The sequence below is a fragment of the Glycine max genome, chromosome 6, assembly GCF_000004515.6.
Source record: "Glycine max cultivar Williams 82 chromosome 6, Glycine_max_v4.0, whole genome shotgun sequence".
Taxonomy (NCBI): domain Eukaryota; kingdom Viridiplantae; phylum Streptophyta; class Magnoliopsida; order Fabales; family Fabaceae; genus Glycine; species Glycine max.
The window spans coordinates 48,226,860-48,246,500 of NC_038242.2; the positions used below are offsets into that span (position 1 = coordinate 48,226,860).

Consider the following 19,641-nt stretch of genomic DNA (forward strand, 5'->3'; position numbering starts at 1 on the left):
GGGTCACAAAACAGGGATGTCTCTTAATCTACAATGTCAAAGACTAATCTTGGTGTATGGTTGCTATTAGTCTAAGAAAATTTTACACCCTAATGAATCGAACACATATTTATTCGTTAAATAAATTATTCTTTCATATGGGAACACAACATAATTTTATACAATTGTATCAATCCTAAATATCTAAGTTAAGAAGATATATAATATGATAAGATTAATTTTTTAATAAAATCTTTTTTCATATTTAAAATTCTAACAATACTCTACTTTAAAAAGAATCACACCTAAATTTACAAAACCAATCATATATGCAGTCAGTTGTTAGCCATTTTAATTTAGTTGCCTAAATTCTCTAGATCCATCACTAGTTTTAGACTGTTAGTGTATTTTTTTTTTAAATTTAGGGGACATTTATTTTACGAATATTTCATTTTGAAAATATAATATGAGAATTTTATTCTTGAATATTATTAAAAAAATATGTATTAAAATTGGTTGAGATTATTTTTATATTCACAGGGATGATTAAAACATGTGTTTAGTTGAGTTATTTTTTCTTGAAAATATATTATAATTACTAAAATATATTTATTATAAAAATTATCATAACTTTCCTTGTTTCCTCTTTGTATGTGTTTGAAGATTATAATAATAATTGAAAGAGAAATAAGAATTGCCTATTAAATCAAAGGAAAATGAAAAATGATTGTAAAATGTATAAATGAAACTCACATAAATCAAATTGTAAGAATATTAATGGGATAATAATGAATTTATGGGATTGTAAAAAAATTAAGTATGTATCATGAATAAATAATGAGAGAGTAGTGGATAATGATTAGTAACAGAGTGTATGTGAATTTTTACCCATAAAAATGTATTCCTATATTGTGGGAACAAATTTTTTCCCACCTCTTTTGTCGGAAACTAAATATTAATAGAATGTGAAATTATAAGTTTTTCAAAGATAAAATATATTTTGAATTAATTTTTTAACGATCTTATAACAAAGATAAAATTCATAAATCCTGTATTTATGAAAATAACTAAATAATGCGTGAAACAAAATTCTTTAGTAAGTATTTGAAAAAGATTCACAAATAGTTCACTAACCAAACTTTCTTTAAAATCAACCAACAACATGCTTTCATTAAGTTTTCCTTATCAACACAAACATCATCATCATCTGTACTTTGATGGAGCTCCATTAATTCAAATTAAGAAGCTGTCTTGTTCATCAATATAATAATGATAATCGAAGTCACTGTTTCAATTTTTAATTCGTAAATATTTTTCGTGTAACTTATGCCATTCAAGTTTCAACGTTTTTCATTAAAAAAAAACCATCAATTATAGTTTTCTTACCAAAACAAAAAATAGAAAGTACAAGTTATCTGTAAATTTTAATTAGGGTTCCAGAAAAAAATTAATCAGGGTAAACGAAAATACACTATAAAAAGAAAATAAGTGTACAAAAAAAGCAGGACGATATTTTTTTTAATTTTATATTATAAAAAAATGGTAAAATTTGATAATTTTACTTATATTGTTTAAAATCAATTTCTTAATAAACTTATATTCTTTTAAACCATTTTCAATAATATTTGATGAATTTTTAATTATATTTTTTTTTTCATTTTTTTTATCAACTTTTGTTCGGTGACTAAATATTTTAATTAAAAATAAACAATGAAATAATTAATTAAAATAAATAATTTGATTCTAAACAAAATAAAGAAAAATAAAATTTCAAATTTCAAAATAATTTATTTTATTTGATTTGTTGTTTGCGTGTGAGATGATAAATTACGCAAAATTGTTTTAAATTTTTAAAAAGAAATTAGCGAGGTAAAATTGAAATAAAAATTAAATTTATAAACTAGCTACTTGAAATAATTTTTAAAAATATAATTAATATAATACAAAAGAAATATAGGTTTTTTTTTATCGTGCATAAGTTTTATTTTTTATTTTAGATTTCATTTATTCGTTAAAACTATCTATAAAAAATTAAATAGGATAGCTTTAACCTTGTCAGCCGAAAATGAAAAAAAATAAGTTATAAGCTACAATAACAATTTGTGCATTAAACAAACTTAATTTAGTCAAACTAGATTATAAATTAATCAAAACAACTTTATAAACTATTAGAAACCCTTACCAGACACAATTCAAGCACCAGCCTAAATTTTAAAAAAATGATACGGAATGTTTAACTTTTCACCAGACTAATTCTTTCCTCTTATTTTATTTAGGTATTTGCACTTATCACGAAAGAAACAAAATAGTTTTCTTTTATAAGAGAATTTAATACGACCTCAATGCAACACAAGGATGATTCGGATTGAAAAGGAAGAGACAATGAGATTAATATGGAAGCCACATTACCAAATATGTGACTCAATCAATATGAGATTATTTTAAATTAGTTACAATTTTTTGTTAAAATTCTTAATATACAATTATATTAAATAGTTAGATAATGAATTTTTTATTCATATAAATTAAATATAATATTAAAAATTTATAATACACATTCTATTTTATTCAATTAATTGAGCTAAATGGGATAATTTTATATTATTTGAATTGGAATGTCCAGAGGATAGGTCTAAAAAGAAATGGCAGCCACCACCAAATGGAATGAATGTTGTTGTTACAACAAGGAAAGGAATGCAAGGACCTTAAGAAAAACTAACGTGTAAAGAACACCAACGTTAAAACGGAAGCGTGTGTTTATTATTATTAATTATTAATAATAATTAAGTATTAATATTATCATCAAAACCAAACATGAATATTAAAATCCCAGAGATTAACGTAAAAAAAAAAATGAAAACTTTGCCCAACCAAACCAACAAAGCATTGAAAGCAAAGTCACCACTCCTGAATCTGTGGCCACCCAGATTGAGAAGAATGGCCAATACAACAACTAAAGTACTACAACACAACACAATCTCATCACTCTTTCTAGAAAACCCTGTTCTTGACAACACATCTTCCTCATAACCCTCAAACACACATCATTAACAAAAATTCCCATCACTTTGAATCCTCTCTCTCTCTCTCTCTCTCTCTCTTGTGCTCCTTGGTTTGGAGCAGTTTCTTTAAACTAAACCTTCTCTTGAATCTGAAGTTACCCAAAACTTGCCTTTCAAGTGTGTTCAGTTTCTTATATTGGTGTATTTAATTTTGGAGTGACAAGATCTTGGCTTGGGAACAGTAAAAGAAAGCAGAAAGAGCGAGTTTGCATTTAAGTCTCTACAGGTGAAATCTGAGGTGTGGATTTTTCTTCTTTTTTGAGTTAAAATTCCAATGTAGGTAGGTTACTTGTAAAGAGACTGAAGATTGACTTATTGTGAAGTTTTTCCTCCGCCTTTTGCGCCTTAAATAAAAATTGTTCCTTTATGATTTGGTAGTAATAATCAGATCTGAGCCTGTTATCTAGAGGTGGGTCCCAGCTCCCCTAACCAAAAACCACTGTCAATTTGTCATATCATATGTTACTTATTTAGCTCCCAAATCTTTGGCATTGGGTGTGGATTGATGCCTATTTAGGATAAGCATCTATGTTTGAAAATTATGTTCTATCCTGCAGAAAAGATGGACCCTTTTCTGCTTATGTGGTAACTATACTTGTTAAGAAGGTGGATTTGGTTCTGTTTCTGAATCATTGTAACTATACTTGTCTAAAGATTTGTGGTGGGTTCTTGCAGATTTGGGTTTAAACTCATCTGCAGGAACTGAGCACAGGTAGAGATCTTGGTTTTTGCCCTTGAAGTGAAAGGGTTTTGAAGTTTGATTTTTGGTTTAGCTGTGCCACAAGAGTATGAGGAAAAATGTCGGTTCTCATTCAGGAAGGATGTTTAGTGATAGGAAGTGGATTCTCCCCTTTTTTGCAAGTTTGATTATATCTATGAGTCTAGTTCTGACAGCCATTCTTGGATTACTTAGTTCTGATGGCGGGGGAGAACAGTCACCGTTTGAAATCATTTCCTTCAAGAGATCAGAGGATTCAAGTGGATATTTTGTGGAATCAGATATACAAAGGTCCTTAAATGTTAGTGTGGTGAAGAGGGAGGCACCGAGGTTTGCATATCTTATTTCAGGCACCAAGGGTGATAGCCGTAGGATGATGAGAACACTAGAAGCTGTGTACCACCCAAGGAATCAATACATCTTGCATTTAGATCTTGAGGCGCCGCCACGGGAAAGGTTGGAATTGGCAAATGCAGTGAAAGCTGATCCAATATTTCGTGAGGTGGAGAATGTGCGTGTTATGTCTCAATCAAATTTGGTAACTTATAAGGGTCCTACAATGATTGCTTGTACCCTCCAAGCTATTGCAATATTATTGAAGGAAAGTTCAGAGTGGGACTGGTTTATTAACCTCAGTGCCTCAGATTATCCTCTTATGACACAGGATGGTTAGTAACTGACCCTTTATCTGCTTTTTGATGTTATATGTTGTTATTCCTGTCAAAATGCGTATGCATGAGCTACGGATTTCTTGGTCATGGAAGGATATAGTGAGCCTTTACGAACTTTTCTTTGGATTTGAACACATGATGCTTGTTTCACTAAGGCTTTAAAAAACTTGAAAACCATATGGTATTAGGGTGCATTAGGAAGTCCCACATCGTTTGACCCCAATTCTTCGGATGCAACTTATATATATGTTGGACAACTTCATTTAGTAATTGGTTTTAAGCTGAAATCTAACATGGTATCAAAGCCTATAACCCATCTTGGTTCTTGCCTATTCTAATAGGCTCGCTTGTTCTGATAGGCATCCGTGGAGGGAGGTGTTAGGAAGTCCTACATTGCCTGACCTCAATTCTCGGGTTGCAGCTTATATATCTGTTGGACAACTTCACTTGGTGCCTATTGGTTTTAAGCTGAAATCTAACGGGGTGTATTGTTATGATGTGTAACAATGTCAAGTAGTAGTTAAGCTGCTACATCTCGTGTAGCTTGCCTTTCGTTTTTAGCAAGTTGTTGCTTTATTTCCCTTGAGCACCACACTTATGTTTTGAGGACAGAAACCTTTATTAAAAATAGGCAATGATGTTTTAACAACAGTAAACAATTATTGAAGTTCATCTTCATCCATCATGATTATTGCTAATGTTTCAGGATGGATCTCTATGTAACATTGTAACATCATTCGGTTTGTTTAAACAACTAATGATTGAATTAATGGGTTACATACTCTTAAACACAGTTGTTGCTTTTCATGTTACATGTCTTCCACTGTAGAAGGCTAGCAAGTAAATTTGTGCCTAAGCTAAAGAAATAAGTTCATTTGTGTCATTAATTTACTTTCCCTGTGATTCTATTGTTTAATCGTGTTGCTAATTCCAGGAAATTCTCTTTCTAATCTTCCTTCGAATCTTCCATCACTGTCATTCTAGCCTAAAGCATAATTGTTTTCAGTAATTCAGGGATGAGTCTTGTTCCTGAAGTAAAACAGAAATTATCTAGATCATGCAGGTGTAGCCTCTATGATGTGCTTAAGGGTAATACTGTCTAAATTCTCAAAGTAGTGTAAATCCTTATAACTCTAGTTTCTTACCATTCAGGCTATTTTGATATTGAAATCATTGCTACTAGCGTTCAGTGCTTGCCCTAATGCCCAACAAATGTGAGGGTGTCAATTTGAATCTCCATAAGTTAGTATTGTCTAGCTCTGAAAGATGACAACAACAACAACCAAGCTTTATCCCATTTGATGTAAAATTTTGAAGTCTTATGATTGAAGATTTGATGTATGCCTTGTCACCAGTAACATTGCATTCTTGAATTTCTTCTGGAGTTCCTCTAGTTGCATTTTGTGCAAATATTTGAAAGATTTGTTTGGATATTATGAAGGTCACTCTAGTTGATATCTGCTGGATTACATTCATAATCTAGAACTTCTAGAACAGAGATGCTAAACAAGGTCTTTCATTACTACAGCAGATGTTAGATGATGCTTCTTTTCTATAAATGTAGTCATTGTTTTTGTGGAAGGTCTGAATCTTCTTTTCCACAAAAAAGTTATGCACTCTGATCTAAGTGGATTTGCCTTGTGAGTTTGTATCTAAAGTGAGTAAAGGTATATGTTGAATTAATTAAAGTGCGTTGTGGTCTTAATCCTCTAAAATTAAGGTTGATTACTAATTATGCTTGCTCACTTAAGAGACAAATTTCAGAGGATTTTTTTCCCAATCCAATCAGTTGCTGAAGAAACCACAACTTATATTATGAATATATGTGCGGCATAGATTATGATATGGTTAGGCCTATTCTTTGCATGACAAGAGCTACTATACTGCTGGGAATGATGGTGAAGTATGAGCTGGACAAAAGTGTTCAACACTCAAGAATCAAGATAACTCCCTTTCAAGTAGATGGATTAAATTCATACTACAAATCTAAACTTGTTTTGGGCTGTTGTCAAGTATAAGATGTATTCCGTTTTGACCTAAAATGCAAAATAAAGTTTCTAGTACCTGCTTAACTGCATAACAATTTGCTTGAGGGTATTTTGTTATACTCAATAATTTGAGTCTTCTGGTTTCAGCATCTTCTGCGTTGCTAATATTTTGATATTCTGTCATTTGGCATAAATCAAGATTCATATAGATCATTCCATGTATTTATAGTTTGAGTTTGATTGAATTGCGTATTGGTATTGTTTGGCATAAATCAAGATTCATATAGATCATTCCTTGTTATTTATATAAATCAAGATTCATATAGATGCTTTGTGAAGTCATCTGATTTTTGTTTCCTGCTTTTGCAGATTTGCTTCATGTTTTCTCAAATCTGTCAAGAAATATCAATTTCATTGAACACACACGCATTGCTGGTTGGAAACTGTGAGTGAATTGCTCTAAATTATATTCTGCATGTTTTTCTCCCCTTGCAGTTGATTGTGATTTCCTTGTATTACTGCTTATATGCAGGAACCAAAGAGCAAGACCCATCATTATTGACCCTGCTCTTTACTTATCAAAGAAATCTGATTTAGCATTGACTACTCAACGAAGAACACTTCCGACGTCTTTTAAACTGTTTACTGGTATGTCTATATCTATTATCTATAAACATTTATAAATTTTATTTTCTACTGCAAATTTAAAGTAAGATGCCCTTTTAAGGTTTAGCAGTCCTAGGGTTATAAAATATCTAGCTACTAATTGGCTATCAACATGGCAGAATCCTATATTTTTCTCTTATGTTATGTGAACAGGCTCAGCTTGGGTTGTACTGACTCGGTCCTTTGTGGAGTATTGTATATGGGGATGGGATAACTTTCCACGGACTATGCTAATGTATTACACAAATTTTATCTCCTCGCCAGAGGGATATTTTCACACTGTCGTTTGTAACACTGAGGAATTCCGTCACACGGCGGTAAACCATGATCTTCACTACATTGCTTGGGACACTCCTCCAAAGCAGCATCCCATCTCTTTAACTATGAAGGACTTTGACAAAATGGTTAAAAGCAAGGCACTCTTCGCGCGCAAATTTGCAAAGGAGGATCCTGTGCTAGACAAGATTGACAAAGAACTTCTGGGGCGCACACATAGATTTTCACCTGGTGCATGGTGTGATGGGAACACAGATGGTGGGGCAGACCCTTGTTCTGTTCGTGGCAATGATACAATGTTTAGGTCAGGACCTGGTGCTGAGAGGCTACGTGAGCTGCTTCAGGTGCTGTTATCTAAAGAATCTCTAAGCAAGCAGTGTTTGTGACAAAGGGGTACCCTCCAAGTAGGATGAATGATGTCAAGTGTACATAAGTGTGGTTATAGATCATATATATCTGATGTAAAAGGTCTGAATTTTGTGTTCAATATAGGTTCTCATATTAACAATCAACAAGCACTCACACCAGCAGTTTTGGTGCTTGTTTCGGTCTAGGCACGCTTTTGGTTGCACTGCCGGGCAACCATTTATGCAATTGCAACACTTTTTGTTGAGTTACAAAAAAAGGCAATTAAATTTCACAGTGGACTTTTGGTTGGTTATCTATTTTCTTGTGGATATATATTTAGGTAGGCATTACTTATACTTCATACAATTTAATATAAACATGAGTTTAGTTGTTTAGTTAAGGATGCACTTGGATATTCTTAGAATTTAGGCTTCAATCTAACTAAGCTTCAAAAACTAACTTATAATGTGAGGATTATCTTCACTTGTAACACTATTTTGGTCTTATAACTAATTAATGTGTGATTTCTAACATACTCTAGTCATGTCGAGAATAAGACATCTCAAGTATGAAATTTGTAGAATTGGACATTTGTGAATTGCGAATTGCTAATTGCTAATAATGACTCATTGACTTGATAATGTGTAGCTTTATAGGTCAAACAATTTTTAGGTTAATTTTAATATCATTTTAAAATTTGGATTTAAATCTTGTTTAACCTTAGAATCTAGTTCATAAGATTGGAGTTGTCCTTCACTTATGTATATTATTTTAAACATATTCTTAGATATCGTGGGATCTCTAGCACATGTCAATTGCTGAAGGGAGTGTTTGATAACTAGTATAGGTAGTCCATAATAGTTTCTCTTTCCTGAGAGATGATAATAAGCAAAAGGGATATGACTCATGAATTGTTATTTGGAAAATGATTCTTGGACATTTATACGCTAATTTACATCTAGAGGAAAAATATGTAATAGTTAAAAGTGATAGATATTATATGTATTTGATTTGACAAGAAGAAAGAGAAAAAAATAAGAAATATCAATGAGACTTTTAAAATGTTGAAGTGTCTAAATATGTTGAACAATGATATATAAATATCTGTTCTTTTTAAACACCTTATCAACACCCTTCATTTGTTTCTTTCTCTCTCATCCTATCATATCATATAACTTATACTTTTTCTTTTTTTTTCTTTCTCACTAGGTGTCTAGGTGTCATAACATATTGGGTGTCCATAAATTGTTTTCCAAATATTATTACTCTTGTTATCATTCTATGAAGACTAGTCCATGAATTATCCTTCGAGAGCACCTTGCATTTTAAATTTTTAACCGGTATACTGTATATACAGTGTGTGGTTTTATACTCCAATCTGGTGAGGCACCAACAGCAAGCAAACTATTTCAGTTGAACTTTTGACATGAGCAAGCACCAATGTTTGCACCCTTGGCTACCCCTCAAGCACTAACCATGCTTGCAATCTCTGTGCTGCGGTTCATCAGGGAACATGATTAGCATGTTATAGAGCGCATCTCAAGGGACATGTCTTTAGTTCAAACTTCAAACTCAAGAGGACAACAGATCCTTCACATGGATTCTTTGCCAATTAGTCATCAGAGGCATGGTCCACCATTGGATGCACGAGGAGGACTAGGATAAAGTATTTGTATCTTTTTTAATTTTTTGCTCCTGCCAACTTTACCGCATTTGCATTAAACCTAAAAAGTTAAAACTATTGTTTTCCCTCAATAAACTTATATATTAAGATGTAAGTATAGTGAGATTGTGTTAATTTCGAACCTATACAATAGAAAACACAGTACCTATAGAAAACACAGTGTAAAAATATAATAATTCAATCTGTCTAAATACTAGTATGTTCTAACTTTGCATGCAACAACCTTTTAAACTAATCAGCTGGTATCAATATAAGCTTGGGTCCATCCACCATCTTATATTCCATTGCACATTATTTATTTCATGGATATTGAATGACAATATAAGGCTTATTGATAGTATTTGGTTTAGGAAAGAAAGAAAATGAAAAGAAGGAAAATGAATAAGAAGTGAGATGATTTATTAAGTAGTTTCATGAGAGAAAATACAAGAAAAGAAACTGTGAAAGGAAAGTTAAAAATACGTGTACAAAATAGCATAAATACTCTAACTAAAGAATAAAATATAATATAAATAACAATATTTTTGTCATGTATACATACATCGAGAAAACCTAAAAATGTAATCAAACTCACACATAGATACCTTCTTTCTTTTATCTCGTTCCACCAAACGAAGGAATTATTATTATTATTATTAGTTTTCCTTCCCTCTTCAATTTCTATCCTATGTTCTTGCAATACAAATGAAGTACAAGACTAGAAGAATAAAAATTCTTTGACTGCCAAAACCTTCCTAACTTGGTAAGAACACATACTAATTAATAGTATCAAACAGATATATAGTGTCATCCAATCATATTTTTTACATTGAAACAATGGTCCATTGTTATCAAATTCTCTCCGTAAACAATGTGACTAATTAGCTTCAAGTAACTTGGAACTATTTCATCCTGTGAAAGGTCATGAAGTATTCCATCCCAGTAGAAAGTCCCTCTTCCCATGCAAGGCAAGGCAAGGCATTAAACTTCCTTTTGTACCTAAATTTTAACTAATGTTGAATAGAATAAGAAATGAAAAAAATTCAATAAGATATTTAAGCCACTACACCTCAATGGACTAATGTATTTAGACTGAACAAATTACAAGCCACCTCAATGACAACTTCATATGCAATTACCATCACTTGCACATAAAGGAAGTTCACCACCTCAGCCATTAACCTGCTTTGCAATTCTATGAATAGCTCCAATAACTAAAAGATAGTTGAGAGACACTATAGTTATCAACGCAGTTGGCTGCTCCAACTCCAATGACCACAACACCTTTTGTTGGGTCACTTGAGCTGGACCACAAATGCACTGGTCTTCACTTGAATTTGGCTTGAAATAATCAACATTAGTGCCTTTAGTGGCAATATTTCCGATTTTGCCCCGCAAATGCACTGGTCTTCACTTGAATTTGGCTTGAAATAATCAAATATTCTTCTGATTAAATCAAGTGCTGCCCTTCATTGGTGCCAACCTAGTTGGAATTAATGTCTTTGGGTTGATGCTTTCTGTCTGAATTTTATAAAAAAAAATAAAATCGTGCTGCCCCATATAAAAAGTGATTGACATATCGAAGATAGTTCTATCGTGTGGTATTAAGTCATATGTATGAACAAGGAAAAATTTAACAAATGACGCTTGGTATCAATTATATTATTTTGAAGAGACTGATCAATTATATTTTAGAGCAATTTTCTAAATGTCTAGAAAACAATCTCTCAATGTTTTTTTTTTTACAGCAACAATGAGATTCAATTTGATCACAGTACCTTATGTAAACACTCTAATATTCCATCACTAAGCCAATTGGGTTGAAATTTAACTTTGTTGTTACAAAAACTTCCAAGCCAAGAGATATCATTTCCTTTATAACTAACCTTTCAAACTAGAACCACTTCATTAATTGAAGAGGATATTGGAACCAACCAACTACACAATCACACAAAGGTACTGTGTTTTGTTTTGGTGGATAAAAGGGCTACACAAGGGTACTGCAATCAGCTCCATTGTAGGCCACATCTTCAAACTTAATAATTTTGGACCACAAACCTAACCAAGGTAAGGATCCTCTGCAGACTGCAGCGTAAAAAAACACTGTAGAGGGTGCATTGTTTGTCAAAAGGCTGATATTCAATTCATTAATTTATGTTAGCTAATAATAGTAATAGTATCTTCATAGACCATATTAAAGTAGCTCATATCTTTCGGAAAGGTAATTATGTTGCTGATGCTTTGGCTGGTAAGGTTCATGATCTTTCCTTTGGTATTCATTTGTTTGATACTGCTTCTGCTTTTTGTTGTTAAGTTGTTATTAGCAGATTCCTGTGGAGTTTCTTTTCGTCGTAGGATACTTTAGTGGCTTGTAGTTGTAGTCTCCTTTTATCAAAAAAAGTAATAGTATCTCGGTCTTATATATAAAAACAAAAAGATAACCTTTTGTTACTCCTAATTATAAGAAATATAGGATTAATTTATTGTTAAATTTTATTTTTATCCTAAATGATTGTGTTTTTTTATTTTATAAAAGTGATGTATTATTTATTGAATTTTCAACGAACAAGATAAGTTCATTGTTTGAAAAATAATTATGGATAGTCTTTGGATAAAATTAAAATTTATGATAAATTAATTAATTTAATTATTTGTATTGATTTTAATGAATTATGTAATTTTTTCTTATATATAGGAATAAGGGTGATATTTTACATTATATTTCTTCTAATTTCAAATTTAAGGAATTTTTTTTTTCGTGATTTCAAATATAAGAAAATTTTAATTAATTTTATTTTATTTAATATTATTATCTCTAAAATATCATTCATTTAATTGAAGTACTAGTTTGAATGATAATTTCTTATTCTTAATACAAAATTTTACAAAAGGGTAAGTTGGAAAAAAAATATTTTTTAGTGTGTCATATTTTTTGTTGTTATATTTAAGACGAAATAGTGCTTTTATCCGAACCCATTCACCCGTAATTTCTCATATCATCAATTAAGTTTCAATGTCTAAATTAAAATATATTATTAATTTAATTAGAAAACAAAGTGTAAAAATTTAAAATTGTTGTTATAAGAATATTGTATACTATCATTCAATCATGGATGGTTTATAATTGAAAATTGTTAGCTTTTACACTAATTATTTGAGATTTTAATGATTATATAGTATTGATGTAAATTTTTTATATTATCAATCAACTAATTTTTTTTTAATTTTAAGACTTTTTAAAAGTCGATAAACTTTTATATATATATATATATATATATATATATATATATATTAATGTATGATTAAATAAAAATGTAAAATTTACACTATTAATATATTACTTAGTTTCTCTTATTTTAAATGTCATTTTTATGAAAATATCTAATTAATTAAGAATAATCGTCACAGCCTCACCGGTAATTATGTAACAAGTTGCCAAACAAATGAGAATGGCAATACAATAATCCCAAAATATTGCACACCATCTGTTAATTAACTTTCCGAGCTTTAATTTGGTGTCATTCTATAGGAGAATTCTCTGAAGGAATAACGTCAGAACAGTACACAATTCATGATACTATGTCTCCAACATAAAAGAACATTATTTTTTTGATAAAAAAATATTTAAGAAAAGTTTTTTCTTCTTTTTTTCCCTTTACACTCCAATTATATCATATCCTACTATTCATAAATGAGAAAGAACCCAAATGCTATCAAATTATAAATTCCTAAATAAATCAGGCATTAATTTCTGCCTGTATAATATTGTAATGTTAGTACAATGAAGCAGTTAAAGCACCCATGAAAAAATATTGTGAAACCGATATTTGACATAACTTTTGCTATGAATGCAAGTGTGCAACAACTCAGAACAAATCTGGCATTCACGCAAAAAAAGGGAGGACTTGGCAAAAATACAGAATAGCATGGGGTAACGTACATACTATGAATAAAGATACTACGTTTATACGTTTATTAATAAAAAGCTATACAGTCTGTTCACATTTATTATGTTGGGAAAGAAGAAAAAAATAGTAAATACAAAGGGTTTGCCGCAAATTTAGTTCATACTAGTATTATTTTAGAAAAAATAACTTCTTTTTCATTAACTTTCTAGAATATTTTTTTATAAAAAATAAAATTATTTCTCTAAATTAATTTGAACAACGTTATACATTACCCAAACAACAATGAAAAGGGATTCTAAAGTTTAATAACTTGCAAATAAAATACCTTTAAATTAAATAAGTAAAATAGCTGTATATGCATGATGCATCATCCGATTTCGTACATGTGCACCGTGACCATTTCGTACATGCATGATGCATCATCCCATTGCTAAATGCATTGGATCCGACATTAGGTAACTGTTTGCATAAATTTATCAATTTATAATTTTAATGATGAAAATACTCTTGCTTACATATCATAAAAATAACGTTAATAAACCGAGTCATTAATAAATACTACTAACTGGCAATTACAAATACTAGTATATTTTATATTTCATGTAGGAGAGGGGGTGTTATAGTCAAAATGAGGAGAGCATGGGAATGAGAATGTGGCTGTCCCAGAATGAAACTCCCTGACACAATTTCTATGCACACTCAACTTTGTGAACTCCGCAACCACAGATATGATGAGTAGGTGGCACCTTCTTTTTGCATGACAAGCAACCCAAAATCTTAACTCTTGACTCTTGAGGAAGAGAGAGAAAGAGAAACACCCCCACCCACTTTATTCTTCATTGTTCTTTTCCAAGGACTTAGTTAGAAGAAAACAAAGAAGCCATTCATATATATTTGATAGTGTTGTGTTGTGTTGTGTTGTTGAGTATATTTTCTTTTGGTCATAACCACTTTGGGAGAGAGAGAGAGATGGCTTACAACAAAGGGGTGCATAGCAGCAGTGGAGGGAGTCACAGAGGAAGGCCTTATGTGTTGGTATTGCTTATCACATTTGGGATTGCACTGCTTGGTGTCATGGTGCTTCACAAGCTCAGAGAGAGGCGCATCTGCACCCTTCTTGTCAAAGAGAAAGACCAACAGATTCTTGCTCTTCAGCTTCTCTTGCAGGTCAATCTCTAATTCTTCTCGGATCCGGAGGAAATCCAAATCCACTCTTCTCACTCTCTCTTGGCTTCTGTTTCTTACTTTTACGTGTTTTTCACTCATCACGACACGTAAGGAGCAACATGCATTATTAAAAAATTAAAGCATTCTAGGAAGTAAGAACACACACACACATACCATTTTTCAAGAAACTTTTTTTATTAACAAGCTGTTAAGAATCATATAATTTGACGAGTTCTAATAAGTTTTATTAATGCATTCCTAGAAAAAATCGAAAATTAAGGTGTTATTGGGAGTTGAGGTGAAGCAATGGTTTCTTTCTAACTAATTTTCCAATTCTCACAATGCCGAGTCCCTTTGTGATTTAATTTTTAACTTAAACTAAAGAAAAAAAACTTAGAAGCAATTCTATAGGTGTTTTTGGTATTATTCTCAGCTCATAATTGGAGTTTTATCTTGATAATCCGCATAGCATAAGCACTTATGAAATTGCATCTAAGTTTTGTCTTTATCTAAATACCAAAAATAAATGGTTTGTTTTTCTTTGGGATGCAATGCCAAAAGTGTTTGTATCTGGGATGAAATATGATAAAGATGATTTGCATTTTCAATATTCTTTCAATTCAATTGTGCAAAATGTAAGATTGGTAGTAAAGTTGATTGGTTGATTAGAGCAGCAGTGACTGTGTTACCATAATCATGTAGAAGGAAAGAGATCGCAGCAAAGAGTTGAGAAGCAAGAATGAAGAGATGAAGGGGAAGTTATACACACTGAGAAGTCAGAAGATGGAGCTGGCTAGAACAGTTGGGGAGATGCAATCCACCCTGGATTCGCTGAAAGATGAGCAGAAGCTGATGGAATCAGCATTTGAGGAGCAGCAGAATGAGCTGAGATCGATGCAAGAAAAGGGGAAAAGTGTTGCACAAGGAGGATATGACATAGAAGCATTAAGAGACAATCTTAAGCATAAGGAAGAAGAGTTAGAGGACTTGAAGCGCCGTCTTGAAACCCCGGTTAATGATCATCCTACCATCTTTAATGAAATTGTGACTGCAAATGGAACAATTGCAGCACAGGATGAAATTGAGAAGGATGAGAATTCAGGTGAATCTGCCAAGCATGAGGGTGATAACAATGAAGGTGCAAGTAAAAGTGAATTAACCAAGTTCAAAGATGGGGAGGTTGCAACTGAGATGAGAGATGGAATTCGGACTGATGGGGATGGCGCCACAAAAGATATGGATGACGCCGAAGTGGTGGATGGGAGAGAAAAGAAAGCAATGAGAGAAGAGCATGCAGGACAAGTAGAGAACAATACAGATGGTGGAGGTCGGGTGAAGCAATTGGCTGGGACGAAGAGGAAGCATAGCCGTGCAAGTAGAATGAAAGGGAAGCGCTGGAGAACCACTGTCAAGAATAGTTCAATGGAGAACAATGGGGTTTTTGAAAACCACTCTGATAATAGAAAGGTTTACAAAGATGAGTTGAAAGGTAGAAGAGTTGGGAAAGTCTCTAATGAGGAAAATTTTGCAAGGGAGGATGAAGGAAGGAACAATAACAGCCAAAGAAAAGAAAAGCCACATGCCAAATTGTTGAAGACTGAAAACCATGAAAGCAAAGAAGATGCCAATGACATGAAAGTGAATAATACAAAACATCAGGTGACAAATAGTGGAAGTAACATATACTCACAGAAGATACTGGATGAAATTAGGCAGTCAGAAGAGAATGAACAGAGTCAAGTCCAAGAAAACTGGAACAAGGGGCATATCAACAAAGTTGACAGGAATGCTGCGCAAACAAAATCCAAGGTGTTACTTGAAGGGCTTGAAGAATTAAAGGAGGTTTTGGATGTACAGAAGCAAGAGAAGGATTCCATTGACAGTGGCCAAGATGATGAGGACAATGATTACGATTTCTTCAAGGAATTGCACTCTGAATTTGAAGATGAGAAGGATGAATACAAGGGAGAGATAGATGAGTCGGAGTTTCAGACTGGTTTGTAATTAAACTGTATTTACTATGTCCATCTATACTAGAAATAGTGGATGTAGGCTTGGAATGCTTAGAAATATTTCAAATTCCTGACATAAAAAGGATGTATCAGCTTAGGAGGAAAATGTCAGCAAAACAAGACTCCCTTTTTCCTGATAATATATCGGTTATTCAAGTTTACTATAAACCAATTTCTTTAACTTCTCAAACTTTGCAACATTCATGATATTGATCATATTGAGCAAATTAGCATGGTGGAGGTTTGTTCAAATAATAATTGTCTTTTCGCACTCCACAGTTGAACAACAGCACGGGATCACCCTCTGCAGAGCTTCATTCAACATGGACGATGGGATTCAAAACACACCAGAACGCCATTGTGTACTGAAATTGCATGACCTATATTTGCGCAGCCATCTTTTGGAAAAACGACTATTTTGCTCGAAATACTATGATGACAAAATGAGATAGGTTCTGTTTTTCTAGTTGCAACCGAAAAACACACTTTCCAATATAATTTAAGCCAAAACACAAGGATTAGAGCTCTCGTTTGGATAACTGTTTCGGGAAGGTGAACATACATTGTAAGTGCGTTGAAAGAATGATGTTTTTCATTACTTGAGTTAAAAAGTAATTTTGGAAGAGTTCAACAGATGATCTAAATATAGATTTACACGTTAAGATAACGAACTTTCAACGTCGAAGCAAACACACATTGGATCTTTATTGCCTTAGTATTGGGATCATTCAAGTATTCATCACTCATAAGGCAGGAACATAACATAGCTTCCTTCAGTAGTTATGTAGTTAATGTCAATAAAAGTAAATGGTTGCAAATGTAGAGGAATGCGGGAATTTGCATAAAACGGGCAAATAAAACTTAAATGTAAACACGTTGTTCTGAAAAAAAAAAATCATCTCCCAATATTACTGTTCGCAAATGTTAATGGATAACTAGCCAAAAGATTTGTTTGCCATGAAACAAGACCGAGTCTGAAAATCTCGGAAAAGTCTGGGAGCTCGCATTATTACCAAGAACACTTTGAATTGTAAATATTATCTACGCCTCAGTTGATGCTTTTGCCAAAACCTGCAAATGTTTAGAGCATTCGGTGAGCGAAGACTAAAATTTTGGCACCTCCCAAATAAGGTACAATAATTTGTTAAACACAAAACTGGCTATCTAATCTAATTAGGATTAAAACGTTCACTTGAAGTGTTTAAAACATAACTGTTCTATAACATAGTAGACTAGAGTTTATGATAAAATTCACCACAAGAACTATGTTTGAATAGTTTTCATTGCCCTAAATTTAAATATTATGAGATACAAAAAGCACTTGAGAAATATAACAACACTTCATCTAATTTTCAGACCCACTGATCCTTTGCACCCTCTGAACTTATCTGATTATTATCTTGCCTTACAATATTGCTTATCAAAAAGCAAACAGCCTTCAGTGCAACAAAGTAGAAGTACCAAACCAACATTTCAATAAATAATCATCTTATTTCTTAACTTTCAAATGAAAATTGCTACAGTTGCCGCCGCATTCAATAGGAACCCAAAACAAAACAGAAGTTTTATCATCAAAAGTATAATTTCTCCACTATCATCTATCTGGGTACAAAGAATTTTTCCAAACTACGGACATATCGTGCAGAGGCAGAAGCACATGCAATGAGCTAAAAGAATGCAAATATTTCAGAATGGTAAATGGTGGGAAAGGACTCTACTGACTGATGACAGAACAGTATTGCATAATTAAATTATAACAAACAAGTTATACAGACAAACTCATAATGAACTTGGCTACAAGCACAAACATTTCGAAATAATAGTTGTGTCAGGTCATATGTGTGCAAGACACATAACCAAAGTTGGATATTTGAAAACTCTTAGCTGCATTTTATAATTTTTTTACTATTATTTTTAAAACTTTTACACCAATAATACAAATGAGAATATCATGTTTGTGCTGCATTATCCAATAGATATTCCTTAACAATTCAGACATAAATTGAAAGTACCTCTTCTTTCTTGCCCTTGCCTCCTGTGGCCAACTTGAATCCCCCATAGATGAGTAGCCCCCAGCCAGTTAAAGAGACAATCACAAACTGCAGGCACAAGCACACCAGCCAAAAGAATATTAACACACATCTTCAATTTCCGAAAACATGATCCAATCATCTCATGGCAAAAAAAAAAATCCAAATAAACTGGATGCAGTAGATCTTAACACAAAACCAGAGACTCACATGCTCTTCCTTCCATTTAGACGGGCTCATTGGGTCTTTCCAGCAGGCAACTTTGGGAGGGCCATGGTGATCTGCAACAACAAAAGGATAATTTATTAAACACAGACATACAACACACGATCTGAAAATCAATCCCTTCTCAGAATAAAAAAAACCAAACATCTATCGATTGAACAATATCAACTAGGGTTCATTCAGTCACATTACACTACCAAAACCAGAAACTCTTTGTTTTGTTCAACCACCACCAAATACATAATAAAAACAAAATTTAAAACCTAGATTAATTTCAATCAAATTATATTATTTATTTAAATATATATTTTTTTATCATTTCTTATCATGAATATCTTTTTTTTTTTTATCGTATTATTGGTACAAAATATGCACGAGCTTTGCCAACTATTAATATTTGTTAAAAAACGTGACTAGCCATCCTAGTGTTCTCCACTCCCAATCACAACACATTCAATAATTAATCAAAACTATAATTTAAAAATCTGATTTAACATACTATCATATTCCAATCAAATAGCATTTCCCTAGCAGTGCTTTTCACGCCGCCAATCCGGCTTCTAGGTTTTCGTAAAAATTAGCGGACATACGAGAGAGACAGCGAAACGAAAAACTATGCGGTTTCGATTTCGAATTTGGAATTCGATTATTGCGGAAGCATAAAGAGGAAGCGGAAGTGATTGATCGGGATTTGAAGAAATGAAGAGAGAGAGAGAGAGAGAGAGAGAGAGAGAGAGAGAGTGAGGAATAAAATGGATCAAAAAATTACCGGCGAGGCCACGGCGGTGGATGAGTTGAAGGGGCGTCTTGGAAGAGGAGAGACCAATGCGGGTTAGAGATGCGGCTCCACGTGCAAATGAGGCCATGGCTGCTTCGCGAAGGAATGAGAGAAACAGAGAGGGCACGGTGTTAAGGTGCTATTGGAGGA

The 19,641-nt window shown here is 32.6% G+C and overlaps 3 protein-coding genes across 4 annotated transcripts; 2 read left to right on the forward strand and 1 right to left on the reverse strand.

Annotated features, from left to right (window-relative positions):
- The first annotated feature begins 2,808 nt into the window (after nt 1-2,808).
- LOC100816318 (beta-glucuronosyltransferase GlcAT14A) lies at nt 2,809-8,021 on the forward strand. 2 transcript variants are annotated; one of them, XM_006582269.4, is made up of 5 exons: nt 2,809-3,279; nt 3,717-4,427; nt 6,788-6,863; nt 6,951-7,066; nt 7,238-8,021. In XM_006582269.4, the coding sequence occupies exons 2-5, from the start codon at nt 3,830-3,832 to the stop codon at nt 7,744-7,746; spliced, it is 1,299 nt and encodes a 432-aa protein (XP_006582332.1). In that variant the 5' UTR covers nt 2,809-3,279; nt 3,717-3,829; the 3' UTR covers nt 7,747-8,021. The 2 variants fall into 2 exon arrangements, with proteins under 2 accessions (XP_006582332.1, XP_003527451.1); XM_003527403.5 differs by having other exon boundaries at nt 2,809-4,427.
- Nucleotides 8,022-13,750: 5,729 nt separating this feature from the next.
- Nucleotides 13,751-16,626, forward strand: LOC100814540 (myb-like protein X). Its single transcript, XM_003526244.5, has 2 exons — nt 13,751-14,446; nt 15,149-16,626. Exons 1-2 carry the CDS (start codon nt 14,249-14,251, stop codon nt 16,448-16,450), a joined length of 1,500 nt encoding a protein of 499 aa, XP_003526292.1. The 5' UTR covers nt 13,751-14,248; the 3' UTR covers nt 16,451-16,626.
- A 480-nt stretch (nt 16,627-17,106) lies between these two features.
- On the reverse strand, nt 17,107-19,631 carry LOC100527304 (uncharacterized). The gene is made up of 4 exons (NM_001250934.2): nt 19,483-19,631; nt 18,699-18,769; nt 18,471-18,557; nt 17,107-17,529 (listed from the first exon to the last, which is right to left on the reverse strand). The coding sequence occupies exons 1-4, from the start codon at nt 19,577-19,579 to the stop codon at nt 17,500-17,502; spliced, it is 285 nt and encodes a 94-aa protein (NP_001237863.2). The 5' UTR covers nt 19,580-19,631; the 3' UTR covers nt 17,107-17,499.
- Nucleotides 19,632-19,641: the final 10 nt, after the last annotated feature.

Bases quoted from the DNA above. Each gene is read 5' to 3' on its own strand.
- LOC100816318 (XM_003527403.5), top strand. From the start codon at position 3,830: ATGAGGAAAAATGTCGGTTCTCATTCAGGAAGGATGTTTAGTGATAGG. The intron at 6,864-6,950 runs GTGAGTGAATTG...GCTTATATGCAG, and splicing joins CGCATTGCTGGTTGGAAACT to GAACCAAAGAGCAAGACCCA. The intron at 7,067-7,237 runs GTATGTCTATAT...TTATGTGAACAG, and splicing joins GTCTTTTAAACTGTTTACTG to GCTCAGCTTGGGTTGTACTG.
- LOC100814540 (XM_003526244.5), top strand. From the start codon at position 14,249: ATGGCTTACAACAAAGGGGTGCATAGCAGCAGTGGAGGGAGTCACAGA. The intron at 14,447-15,148 runs GTCAATCTCTAA...ATAATCATGTAG, and splicing joins CTCTTCAGCTTCTCTTGCAG to AAGGAAAGAGATCGCAGCAA.
- LOC100527304 (NM_001250934.2), bottom strand. From the start codon at position 19,579: ATGGCCTCATTTGCACGTGGAGCCGCATCTCTAACCCGCATTGGTCTC. The intron at 18,770-19,482 runs GTAATTTTTTGA...TTGTTGTTGCAG, and splicing joins CCACCGCCGTGGCCTCGCCG to ATCACCATGGCCCTCCCAAA. The intron at 18,558-18,698 runs GTGAGTCTCTGG...TTGTGCCTGCAG, and splicing joins CTAAATGGAAGGAAGAGCAT to TTTGTGATTGTCTCTTTAAC.